General features: G+C 31.3%; 2 protein-coding genes across 2 annotated transcripts; both read right to left on the bottom strand.

Moving 5' to 3' along the window:
* Positions 1–676: 676 nt before the first annotated feature.
* LOC150038625 (uncharacterized) lies at positions 677–3,267 on the bottom strand. Its single transcript, XM_090313882.1, has 4 exons — positions 2,887–3,267; positions 2,349–2,643; positions 1,764–2,146; positions 677–1,294 (listed from the first exon to the last, which is right to left on the bottom strand). The coding sequence occupies exons 1-4, from the start codon at positions 3,265–3,267 to the stop codon at positions 677–679; spliced, it is 1,677 nt and encodes a 558-aa protein (XP_090170008.1).
* Positions 3,268–9,059: 5,792 nt separating this feature from the next.
* LOC120069573 (zinc finger protein ENHYDROUS-like) lies at positions 9,060–13,322 on the bottom strand. Its single transcript, XM_039021362.2, has 4 exons — positions 12,549–13,322; positions 12,080–12,476; positions 11,740–11,981; positions 9,060–9,739 (listed from the first exon to the last, which is right to left on the bottom strand). The coding sequence occupies exons 1-4, from the start codon at positions 12,670–12,672 to the stop codon at positions 9,291–9,293; spliced, it is 1,212 nt and encodes a 403-aa protein (XP_038877290.1). The 5' UTR covers positions 12,673–13,322; the 3' UTR covers positions 9,060–9,290.

Here is a 13,322-nt window from a genome sequence, read left to right as displayed (position 1 = left end):
CAGTAATGACAATGTCATCAATATACACCAATAAAGCGATAAAACTAGAACCAGAACCACGAACCAACAGAGAGAAATTGGCCTTAGACTGTTGAAATCCAAAAGAAACCAAAACATCAGAAAATTTTGCAAACCACTACCTTGAAGCCTGCTTGAGACCATATATGGACTTCTTTAATTGACAAACAAGCTTGCCTTTGTGAGGAATCTTAGGTGTATAACCAAGTGTAAGGTCCATATATACTTCTTCAAACAAATCTCTATGAAGAAAAGCGTTGTTTACATCTAGTTGAACCAGAGGCCATTGATAGGTGACAGCTAAAACAAGATGAACTCGAACAGTGACTAATTTTGCCACAAGAGAAAACGTCTCAAGAAAATCCAAGCCCTCCTGTTGAGTATATCCTTTAGCAACAAGTCGAGCTTTGTATCTCTCAATAGAGCCATCTGCAGGTTGTTTGATTTTATATACCCACTTGCAAATGCTATGTTTGGATGAAGGCAAAGGAATAACCTCCCAAGTATCGTTGTCTTCCATGGCTTGAAGTTCAAGCTTCATTGTTGTCTTCCAATGGTCATAAGGTATGGCTTGATGATAAAATTGCAGTTCATAATGAGAGGAAATGGCAATGGAAAAGGTGTGAAAAACAAGGAAAAGGTGATCATAAGAAAGAGATTAGTGTATGGGATATCGAGTAGAAAAACTGGGAAGAGAAGTTTGGGTTGTGAGGCTACAGTGATAGTCTTTAAGGTAGGAAGGGGGTTTGAGTGGTCTGGATGTCCTCCGAGGTGGAGTAAAAAGTTGAGTATTTAGGTTGGATGATGAGGAAGGCTGCTGAGATGAAAAATCAGTGGAAAGAGAGGGGGATGTGACAGGTGAAGAAACTGAAGAGATAGTTTTAGGAGGTACCGAACAAGGAATTGATGGGGAAAGGTTGTCAGAAGAAAGAGGGTCAATAGGAATGGGAGGTAAGGTAGGTGCAGTGGGAAGGTGGGCTGAAAAATCGATATCAAGGGCTATAGGAAGGACAATATGCTGAAAAGGGTCTGGTTGCTCGGTCTTCAAGGTCAGTTTATGAAAAGGGAATAAATGTTCATGGAAAACAATATCTCGAGAAACAAAAAACTTATTACTAGTGATATCAAAAAGTTTATAAACCTTCATACCAGGTGGATAACCAATAAAGATAGCAGGGACAGCCCTTGGAGCAAACTTGGAACGACCATGAGATAAAGTGGATGCAAAACAGAGGCACCCAAAAGTTTTGATAAGAGAATAGTCAGCCAAAATACCCTAAAACAACTCATAAGGTATTTTCCAATCCAGAATAGGTGAAGGTGTTCTGTTAATAAGATACACTGCAGTCAAGACACATTCATTCCAAAATTTGAGAGGGACTCTGAATTGAAAGAACAATACTCTGGAAACATTTAACAAATGTTGATGCTTCGTTCAACTACTGAATTCTGTTCTGGTCTACCCACACAAAAATATTGATTAAAACTCCTTTTTGTAAGAAAAACTCAACAAAAGAAAGCTCAAGAGCATTATCAGAATGAAATGCTTTGATTTTCTTGTCATGTTGAGTCTCAACATAAGAAAAGAACTGATGTATAATCTTCGAAACATCGGACTTGGATTTTAACATGAAGACCCAAGTGAAACGACTATGATCATCTACTATAGTAAGGAAAAATTTATGTCCAGCATGAGTAGTTGTAGAAAATGGACCTCAAATGTCAGCATGAATCAAATAAAAAACAGCAGATGATCTATTATTATTTGATTCAAAAGATAAATTATTTTGTTTTGCTAAAGGACAAATGTCACAAGGAAGTGTGCTATTCAAAGAAATAGAATCAAGATGTAAAACATGTTTCAAAGCAGATAATCGAGATAGGGATGGATGTCCAAGCCTAGCATACCATAAGGAAGAATTATTGGAAGAAGCAACATTAACAACGTGAGAAGATACTGTACTGATGTGAGGTTGCTCAACAATATACAAACCATCACGTAACCTACCTTTGCCAATTGTCTTCAAAATGGACTTTGCCTGAATATCACAAGAATCAGTGGAGAAGTGGGCAGAGACATTACCATAAGATGTTAAAGCACTGATAGAAAGTAAGTTGTACTGAAATTCTGGAACATATAGAACATGATGAAGATGAATTGACCCAAAAAGAATGACAGTGCCAAGAAAAGATACTGAAATTCTTGTATTATCAGGCAGAACAACAAGTTGGCTGTAGCTCGTGAAATAAATGCTTTTGGAAACATATATGTGTAGAAGCCCCAGAATCAATGATCCATTCATGATTATAGAGAATTTGAGAATAAATACCTGCTACATGTGTGACTGAATCAGTATTGGTCTTTGCCATATTAAGCTTGGACTGCAGCATAGTAAGGAGTTGCTGAAGAGTGTCATTGGTAATCACATTTTCAGATGGAGCAGGAGATGATGAAGAAGCAAAATCAATAGGATTAGTAGAAGAATTGGATGAAGGATTTTGCTTATAAACTTGATTGGAGTGTCCTTTATGTTTATAGCCCAGTGGATACCCATGGAGCTTATAGCATTTATCAGCGATATAACCGGTGATGTTGCAATAGGTACAAACAGGACGACCTTTGTTCTGCTTTGAAGAGGGCTAATGATTACTCTGTTGCAAGGGATTATCATTTTTCTGCACATCCAATGTAACAGCAGGAGAAGGGGGATTAGCAAGAGAATGATGTTGTCCTTATTGAACAACAAAGGAAAAGGCCTTGTTAATAGGTGGAGACGGGTCCATAAGAAGAATTTAAGAATAAGTGTGGTTGAAACTGTCATTTAGCCCCATCAGAAAATAGAGGAGATACTCGAATTGAAGAAAAACTTCCATGGATTTAATGCTGCCGCAAGTACACTGCCCATAAGTACAACCAGGGCGATAGGAAACATACTCATCCCAGAAACTCTTCATTGGAAGAAGGTCATATGTGGGTCGAGGAAGGTCACATGTGGGTCGAGGAAGAGAATCATCAATGAAACCAAGTTTGTTTCGGATGGAAAGGGCAAGAACCATCGATCTGCTCCAAGAAACGTAGTTGTCATCGGTGAGAAGTTCGAAAACAAGAACAAGATTGGAAGTGTCACTGTGATGAAGAGCGTAGGGAGTGTACTGATCTTGATGAGAGAGGTGAAGCCCAGTAGCCGGAAAGTCGGTTGAGGAAGACGGATCGACCGGAGGAGGAAGAGGCATATCAGGAAAGGTCATTTTGACTTTGCGCGGGAAGGGGAAGGGGAAAAAATTAGGGTTTTGGAGGGTTTTCTCTCTCTGATACCATATTAGAAATGGGAAAGACAAAAAGTAAATAAAGTCTTTCTCTATTATTTTTCCCAATGGACAGAAAATACATTATATATATACATCCAATGAGAAAGAAGAAAGCAACCACCAATGAAAAATATTAACAGAAATAACAAAGTTTGTTACAACTAATACATTATGTTGTGTTGTGTTTAATGTTGTGCTTTTTGTATCCCTCTTATGTTTAACGTTATGATTTTTATATCCTTATGATGCTATGTAAGTTTAATGTTATGATTTATCATTTTTGTATCCACTTCATTTTATAATAAAAAATTTACAATTATTTTGTATGCAAATATTTCATGTCCTTCAATTTTATAATTAATTACCATTATTTGATATTATTTTGCAATTACTATTCCATTTCTTTTTTAAGCTTATGCTCTCATATCAACATTTACACATATATTTTACAATATAAATCTAAATGTTGTCTTACTTTGATAGAAATGATGATTAAAATTTGTCAATTATAATCTAATTTAGCATCAATCAAAGTTTTACTAATAATTAATAATAATTTTCATCAATTTCTATAAAGTTTCCCGAAATTTTTCAAGGTTTCGATATTTCAATCGATATTGATATTTTGGACCTTGGTTATAAGCATAGTTTAAAATTTCGGTCCGACCAATTCGAAATTTCGATTTCCCCCCGTTCGTGAAATTTCGATGGAAATTTCGAAATTTTGAGAAATATCAAAATCTCAATGGAAATTTCAATTTTTTTAAGCAATTAGGCTCAATTGAAGTTTTTTAAGGTTTATAGACTTGTCTCAATTGCATGAATTATATAGTTTCACATATCAATGTATACTTTCATCTCAAAATTGAATTGATGTAAGTTTTGTTATCTACCATCCAAGGCTTTCATTTCTAAGAAACCAAAATTGAGAAAAAAAAATAATATATATTTATTTTTAACTTCATTCAAACATTTTTCCATTGATTTTCATATCATTTCACCTCAAAATTGAATTGATGTAAGTTTTGTTTTTTTACCATCCAAACTTTCATTTCAAGAAACCAAAATTGAGAAAATATTAATATATATTCATTTTTAACTTTATTCGATTTTTCTATTGAATTTTCATATTATTTCGCCTCAAAATTGGATTCGTGTAAGTTTTATTATTATTATTTTTTCTACCATCCAAATCCTTCATTTCTAAGAAATCAAAATTGCTAAAGTTAACATATATTTATTTTTAATTTCATTCAAACTTTTTTTCTTCACATCATTCCAACTCAAAATTGAATTGATGTAGTTAGGCTTCTTTTACCATCTAAAGCTTTCATTTCCAAGAAAAAAAGACCTAGAAAACTATGATCATAAGTATAGTAATACACAACAAAACTATGGTCAAGGAAATTATTCTTACTCAGATTATATGGTCTTTCAAGATGTGACCATAACAATTTTTAGCCTAACTTTCCACCGAATAGTTATTATCCATTTTATGAAGGAAGATCATCAACCAATGAGATATATCTACCAATAGATGGTTCTATATGTTGGCCATACAAGTCCTATCATTTTTATTTAAGTTACTATCTTCAACATTTTCAATATAGGATAACTTAGGAGCAATACTGTAATTTCTACCAAAATTATCAAGATTCGAATGAGATGCTCCAACGTCATCTTTTGGTATTAGACATGTAGATTTTATAATAAATAATTTACCATTATTTTGTAAGCAAACATTTCATGTCTTTTACTTTTGCAATTAATTTTCAATATTTGATATTATTTTGTAATTATTTTTCCATTTTTTTAAAATTTTCATACTCGCATAGAGACATTTTACACATATATTTATAATATACCTCTAAATATTATCTTACTTCATAGAAATGAAGATTAAAAATGGTTAAATATAGTGTAATTAGGTCACAATCAAATTTTTATTAATTAATTATAACAATTTCCATTAATCTCCATCAAGTTCTATAAAGTTTCTCAAAATTTTTATGGATATCGATATTTTTATCAATATTTTCGTAAAATTGAGATCTTAATATTTTCATCAACATCAATATTTCGAACCTTGGTGATAGCTTGCATCTCACTTTATCTTTGTTTTTATCACAAATTAGAATCCACTTTGATTATAAAAGTGATTACATCTATAATGGATGATCGGATAAATTGACTTTGACTACATCAATGATTTCATCTTTATTTAGGGCAGTGATACGTGTAGTTAATGATAGAAATTGATTTAGATATTAATATGTTATTATTGTATTTTAAATATTGTATGACTAAAATTAAAATACTAATTCATTGATGTGTCGTCAAAAAGAGCAGGGTTCAGTTGATATCAAAGTATATCTTATCAACATCGACAACTAGTTTTAATATTGATTGAAGCATGTGTTTTCAACATTGATGACTAATTTTAATATTTATTGAAAGTAGAGAGATTGAAATTGGATAACTGAAAATGTAGAAACTAGAATAGTATTTAGACCAATGACAATGATGATAATAAACACCTACTATTAATATAGTTACTTAATTTTTTTTTTTTTTTTTACTAATAATCGGATAATGAGGATGATCTAGTTTGACATAACAAACACAATATGAGAATGAACAAACAAATAAAAATTCAAAATGAGTATGTCAAAGTCAGTTTAGCTCAACAGTAATCGACATGATCTTCTTCTCTAGAAGTCGAAGGTTCAATCTTCCATCTTCATAGTTGTTGTACTAATAAAATCCACTTGAACATTGCTCAACTAGTATAAAGCTTATTATTGATCTTGAGGTTAGAAATTCAATTTTTCATCTCAATCCCACGTATGGTAGAAAAGTAACCAAAAAAAATTGCAATTCTTGTACCTCATATGGGGAGAATTTCGTCTTCCCCCATTTCGACGAAATTTTGAGAATAATTTGAAAAAATTTCAAGTTTTTAGGAATTGTCTACATTAACTCGTTTCAAATTTTTTCAGTTTTATGGTCATGATTACATACAATTATATAGTTTCACACGCTAAATTCATTTTTCCGAGGAAAAATGAAATTTTGTCAATATGTTACTTTTTCTAATTTTAGACTTTTCTCAAATTTTAGCTTTATTTTTAATCCAAAACTTCCATTTCCAAATAAATTGAATCCGGAAAAAAAAAAAAAACAAAAAGATCCTATATTTATTTTTAACTTCATTTAAAACTTTTTCATTCAATTTTCATGTCATTTCATCACAAAATTGAATTGATATGAATTTATTTTCGTTTGCCACCCAAAATTTTCATTTTTACATCATTTCACCTTAAAATATTCATAAACTTTATATTATTTTGTAATTATTTATTTATTTATTTTTTAAATTTATACTCTTGCATCTCGACATTTATATAAATATTTACAATATACATCTAAATATTGTTTTAATAGAAATGATGACTAAAAATAGTTAATTATAATCTAAATAAGCAACAATCAAAGTTTCATTGATTAATTATAACAAATTCCATAAAGTTTTCCAAAATTTCCATCGACATCAATATTTTCATAAAATCATAATCTCAATATTTCCATCAATATTGATATTTTGAGCCTTGATTATAAGTAAGATGATATCCACACAAAAATCCTCCACCACTAGACGTCTTCAACATGTGATTTTGAGAAGATTTAAAGCTCCGACCTCTTGATCAATGCTATACCTAAATTGCAAGCTCAAATTGACACAATTATGTAATTGTTAAACTATATGATCAATGTGTCGCATACCTTAAATCAACAATATTAACAAAAATGATGTGATATATTTATTTTGTGCATGTTTTGGAGTGATTTTGAAAATATTAAAATCATCTTGTTATGTTCTTAATCGCTTCAAAACATGTCTTTAATCACTCAAAATTAATTCAATAATTAATTTTTCATTTTTAAATGTAATTTTTATATCATCAAAATTGGTTTTGAATTATTAAAATCACGTTTAAAGTAATTCTAAAAATGACAAAAGTAATTTTAACTATTTTAAAACCAATCCCATGTTTGGGACTGATTTTAAAAACAGTGATTTTCACAAAATTGATTTTATTAGCAAGTGATTTTTATAAAGTATATTTCAATGTTTGGTTCTACATTTTTAAGAGTGATTTTCGATGGTTTAAGTATTTTAAATTAAATTATTTAATTATAATTAGTTCTGTACAAATGTTATAAATTATGTTAATATAATCGGTTCTTGTACAAGTAATTTAATTAAAAGGATATTTAAATGACTAAATATTTGTTTTTAAGTGTAATTTTAGGTTCTTTAAATTACTAAAAAAACATTACATTTGAGATGGTAAAAATTAGAGAATGATAGACAAATATTATATACAGAGAAATAAGCATTTAAGATAAATAAATAGAGAGGTAGAGAACAAATTTAAAGAGAAATTAAAGAGTGACAAAAACAATAGAGAAAACATTAATATAAATCGTGAGAATTTGAAGATGGAGAAATAAAGTTATAGAGATATTATTAATTTTATATAGGAAAATGATAAAAATTTATGGAGATTAAATAAACATTATAAAATTTGGAAGAGAAACAATTAGGGAGAGGGTAAAAATTAGAGAGAAATAAAGTTAAGAGTGGTAAAAAAAATTACTCACAAATTCACATTTATCTAATAAAAATTACTTGGAAAAGTGAATGATGGATAGGAAATCACTTGAATTAATTTTAGATTTTTCAAAAATCACTTTTTTTTTTTAACATTTTCAAAACATTACAGTCTCTTATGTTTTTCAAAAAGTTGTTTTTATTTAAATATATATGGTAAAAACTCTTTAAAATAAAAATACTCATGTCTGATTACACTTTCTTAAAAATGTTTTTATATGCCAATAAGAACGTAACTCAACTGGCATAGTGTTCATACTATCAACCTCGAGGTGTGGGTTTGATCCCTCACCTCATACTTTAATTACAATATCTTTGCAAAAAAAAAAAATTTATATACAAGTTTATTTGGTTTTCTATGTAATAAAAGTATTTATATTAATGTCAAATTACTACGGTCACTAGTGTAAAAAAAATGATGGTCCTAGAGTTGGGTCATTAGATGTGGTCGTTAAAGTTGGTCACTAGTGTTGGTGGTGGATGTCGGAGTTTGTCATCGATATTGTGCGCTAGTGATGGTCGCATGGTTGTCGAAGATTTCACTGGAGTATGTGTTTTGACAATGGTCATCGACGGTAGCTGATAGAGGGTAGTGGTAGCTAGCTACGCAACCATGGCGAGACTATGAAAATGATGTAGATGACTAACGAGAGCATTATGATAATTTTATATATAATACAAATTCGGGAGAGAATTAACTATTGAATATTTAAACATCATTTTACTAAAAGTTGATTTCGAGTGTTTTTCTCAAACAAAAATATTTGTAGAGTAATACTCAAGTAGGATGCACCATCTTTTTATATTCCACTCTCATCACATACATAAAAAATAAATTAAAATATTAAAAAAAATAATTACTCTTTATGATTTAATTATTTTATAGAATACATAAAGATAGATGTCGCACATATTTTTCTTTTCTAAAATGATTTATTTTCAAACATGTCCTAAAAAACCATCTAAATATAGTTTAACAAATTTAGAGATATACTACCTACCAACAGGTCGAAAATGTGAGTTATGTAACTCACTCATTGTTGAACCAAAAACAATATAATATTGAAAATGTAAACATTTATTAAAAACTTTGTCTAACTCGAAATGGTAGACCTTGAGAGCTTAAATTTCAAACGAACGACATTAAAAATTCCATTTTTTAAAACAGATTTGATTTCATAGTTGTTCTATAACCTAGAGACTGAACAATCGCCGCCTCTTTTCAACAAAATGACGAGTCTGCCGCCGGGTGTGGCGGAGGGCTGGCCTTCCGCCCACAGTCCACTAACTATAAACTGCCCTGTTGTGCAGAAGAAGAGGAAGACGATAAACCAAGTCCACGGAACACTGATGTGCCCGCCGCTGCAGCCCCCATTTGAGCGGCCTTCTGTAGGAGCCCGGTGGCCGACATGGCCGGCGGCGTAGGCGGCACACATGGGCGGCACTCTTGGATTCCCGCTCCGAAAAGTGACGATTTGGTGTCGGTTGACAGGCACAGAGAAAGAGGTTCGAACACCAACGGTTGTGCAATTTCAGCCGCCCGATCGGGCCGTGCCATGGCTCGTAATAAGTCGCAAAATGCGGGCGGCTGTGGCGGCTGTAAGCTCAGTGATGCGGCGGAGGAAGCAAACAAGCTAGCCAATACGGTAGCGTTGCTGCTGCTGCTGCCGGAATTTCCAGTTAGGATAGTTCTGCCTGGTGCCTCTCCTCGCGGCGGCGGAGGACTTTCCGGTGAGGCTGAAATGGATTAGAAAAATGAGTTGAAAACCAAAAGGATCACTGAGTTTTAATGATAGGATTATGAAGCAAAATTAATACATACATACCTTTATTTGTGCCAAATTTAATTTTAAATTTCCAATTTTGTAATGGTTTAAAACATCCAGCCACATTTTGAAAATTAAAAGAAACAAAAATTAAAAACTCATTTTTATTTTTTAAATTTGGTTAAGAATTCAACCTTTAAGAAACATGCAAAATGGTTAACGACCTTGTCTCTAAATTTTAGTTACAGTTCCTATGGAAATAGTGCTACTAAGATTTAATGATAATTTCTTAAACATATAGATCAATTAATTGATTATAGGTCAGGTTTGTTTATAAATTATAAATGCTACATAATCAAAATTGATTATTGAGTTTGATGAGTTTTTCATGAGACTGATTAAGACCCCGTTTAGTAACCATTTTATTATTATTATTATTTTTTAAATCAAGTCTCCTTTCCATCTCTGAATTTCTTCCTCTATACTTAATAAATATATAAATCATTATAAGAAAACCAAATGATTATCAATCGAGACCAAAATTATTATAAATTTGAAAATATATGGAGTAAATTGATATATATTACAATGATTAAATTGTTATAATTTGAAAATATAGACCTCAATCATTACAAATTAGAAGTTATCAATTAAATCATCCATTTTATGAAAATTTGGAGGTTAAAAGTGAAAAGTTGAAGTTATAATTTGATCTTAATATTAAATGCGTTTTGGTCTTTATGTTATATTTTACAAAATGCCTTAGGTGAATCTTAATAGAACGCTCAAGTTTTAAAAGTTTAATTTTTATCCTAAAAACTTCGAAATTTGTTCCTTTTAGAAAAAGTCCCCTTCAACTTTGGAAATGTTCTATAATATATATAAATTTCATCAAAATAAATCATGAAAATTGATATGATAGTTAATATGTCAAAATTTAATATCATTGTTACCTTTTATTTTATGTCAAAATATAGTATTAAAAATATTTATATAAAGATATTTTTACACCTCACTTGTTACATTAATATTGAAATGATGTTATGTATATTCTTCAATTTGTACAAAATAGTCATCACATCAATTTTCATCCTACTTTAACAAAAAATCCTCCAAAATTAGTTTCTAATCAAATTTCAAAGAGACTTATTGGATACGAATTTAAAAACATTTTAAAATGCAATTATAACCTTAAAATATTGAATATTCTAAAATATATATATATATATATATATAAAAGTAAATGTAAGCATTACAAATTTGCACACTAATGTTTTATAATCTTCCATAATTAAAAAAAATTATAACATACCTCAAAATTTGTTCGTACAGAAGATTAAAAAAAAATGTGTGCAAATTTGTAATGCTACATTTACTAAGGAAGCTTTTTTATAAAAAATTGCACAACACATTTTTCTTAAAATTAATGTAAAGTATTCAAGTATTAGATAAATAAGTATATTATGGAGTTACACTTCACTACTTGGCATTTTTTTTTTAACTTCAAAACAAATGTAACTAACTACTAGAGTTTAGAGGCTATAATCCTTTTTTTCTTTTCTCGAAGAAAAATGAAAAATAGACTAGAATTTTATTTTTTTTTCCTTTTTGTTAATTTGAAGAAAGAGTCTAGAGATTTTAAAACATAAAAAAATTTAAATTATTTAGCCTGTTTTCTAACTTTTGATTTTTTGTTTTCAAAAAATTAAATATATATACACTACTTCTACCCTAAATTTCTTAATTTATTATGTGATTTTTAATAATCGATTAAAAAACTAAATCAAATTATGAAAACTAATAAACAAAAGTTTTGAAATTTTATTTATTTTTAAAATTTGATTAAGAATTCCACTATTATATGTGTAAATCATACTAAAAAATTGAAAGAAATAGACTTAATATTAAAAAAAAAAAAAAATAGTTACCGCAGTAAATTTAGATTCATGATTTAAACCTAATTGTATTTACCTTTATTCTCAATGGAGGGGATTGATGATATCGCGTCGGTGGATGGAGGAGGGGCTATTGGGGCGGCACCGGTAGCGGCGGAAAGAGGAGGAGCAGAAGGCGGCGGAGACGAACTACCCGACGGCTGAACTTGAGGATCGGACTCCAAATTAGGATCCTCCGCCGCCACCGGAGACAAACTCCCGGCAGCCTCCTTCGTCAACGCATCACAGAAAGCTCTGTGAGTGATGAAACTATCTCTTCTACAAAAGTACAAAAATAAAAAATCCCAAATCAAATTTTTTTTTAAAAAAAAATAAACCAAAGAAACAAAACCCACAAACTAATTTCGAAATTTGACCTCGAAAACACAGTCTCACAATCGCATTTGTACTCTCTGGTGCCACAAATCTTAGAATGGGCCTTCCAATCGGACTTGACTGCGTATTTTTTAGAGCACTTCTCGCACTTCCACTTCTTCTCGCCGTGCTTCCGACAGAAGTGCTTCTTTATTCCAGTCAGATCGCCGAGAGCTCTCGACGGATGGTGGTGGACGCACGACGGCTCCGGGCAGACATAGACTTTCTTTATCACCTCTTTGCTAGTCCGTTGCCGGAGTTTCCATGGAAGATTATGACCTCGCCGGTGAAGTTGCAGATTTTGATCTCTTTGAAACCCTTTATTGCAAATTTCACACACAAATCGATTTGTAGCCAAAAGGGTCTTCGGAGACAGAGCAATTACCTCTGCATCCGGATCTGTTTCACAAAATCAAGTGAAAAAAAGAGGAAAAAAAATCCAAATTTGAGGAGGAAAGTTGCGATTATTACCTGGCATTCCGGGCAAATTACGCTTTTTTTTCACGGCTGATTTGGGCGGCGGTGGCTGATTGCCAGTGGAGGAGATACTGACTTCAGCAGAAGCGTTGGAAGAATTTTCTAAGTCCGTTGGCATCTTGACTAATCCGAAAATCGATTAGAGTTTTGAAAAGCCTTTTGCCGGCGTCGGGATTTGGTTTTTTTTTTTTTTTTTTGGTAGGTTTTTATCTCTCTTATTATGCCTCATCTACCAGTCAAACCTTCTTTAATTCATACCCATAAACTGAGAGAGCGGCCCCATCAACTCAAAACCTATTAAAATGAAAGAGGGAAAAAGATCAAATCTAATGGGAGAGGCCGGAAGGCGAAAAAGCCACCGGTAACACGGCGGTCGGAAAACCAGTCTCCGGCGAGTAAACTCGAAATAAATTACCAAAGGTTACCATATGGGGTTTTTTAAAACTTAGCTCTATGATCGTATAACTTCAAATACAGAGGAAAAAATAGAGGATTAGAGATGGAAGACGATAAAAAAATATAAAAATAAAAGATAGGTTGTACTAAGAATATGGAGAAAGCTTGATTTGAAGTTCTTTATGTTGACTTTTGATGGAGAAAAAACAAATGAAAGAGAGAAAGAAAGACCATTTTTTTTTCGAATAAAGGGTAATTTAAATGTTGAATTAAAGCTTTTTTCCTCTCTTTTGATGTTGGGTTCAATTTGACTCGCTTTCTAAAAACCATAGTTTTTTAATTCTTGTCGGCCTAATCACAAAGTTGAATTAC

The sequence above is a fragment of the Benincasa hispida genome, chromosome 1, assembly GCF_027475165.1.
Source record: "Benincasa hispida cultivar pf3 chromosome 1, pf3_genome.v1.1, whole genome shotgun sequence".
In the NCBI taxonomy this organism is placed as follows: Eukaryota; Viridiplantae; Streptophyta; class Magnoliopsida; order Cucurbitales; family Cucurbitaceae; genus Benincasa; species Benincasa hispida.
This window is presented reverse-complemented; position numbering and strand designations above follow the sequence as displayed.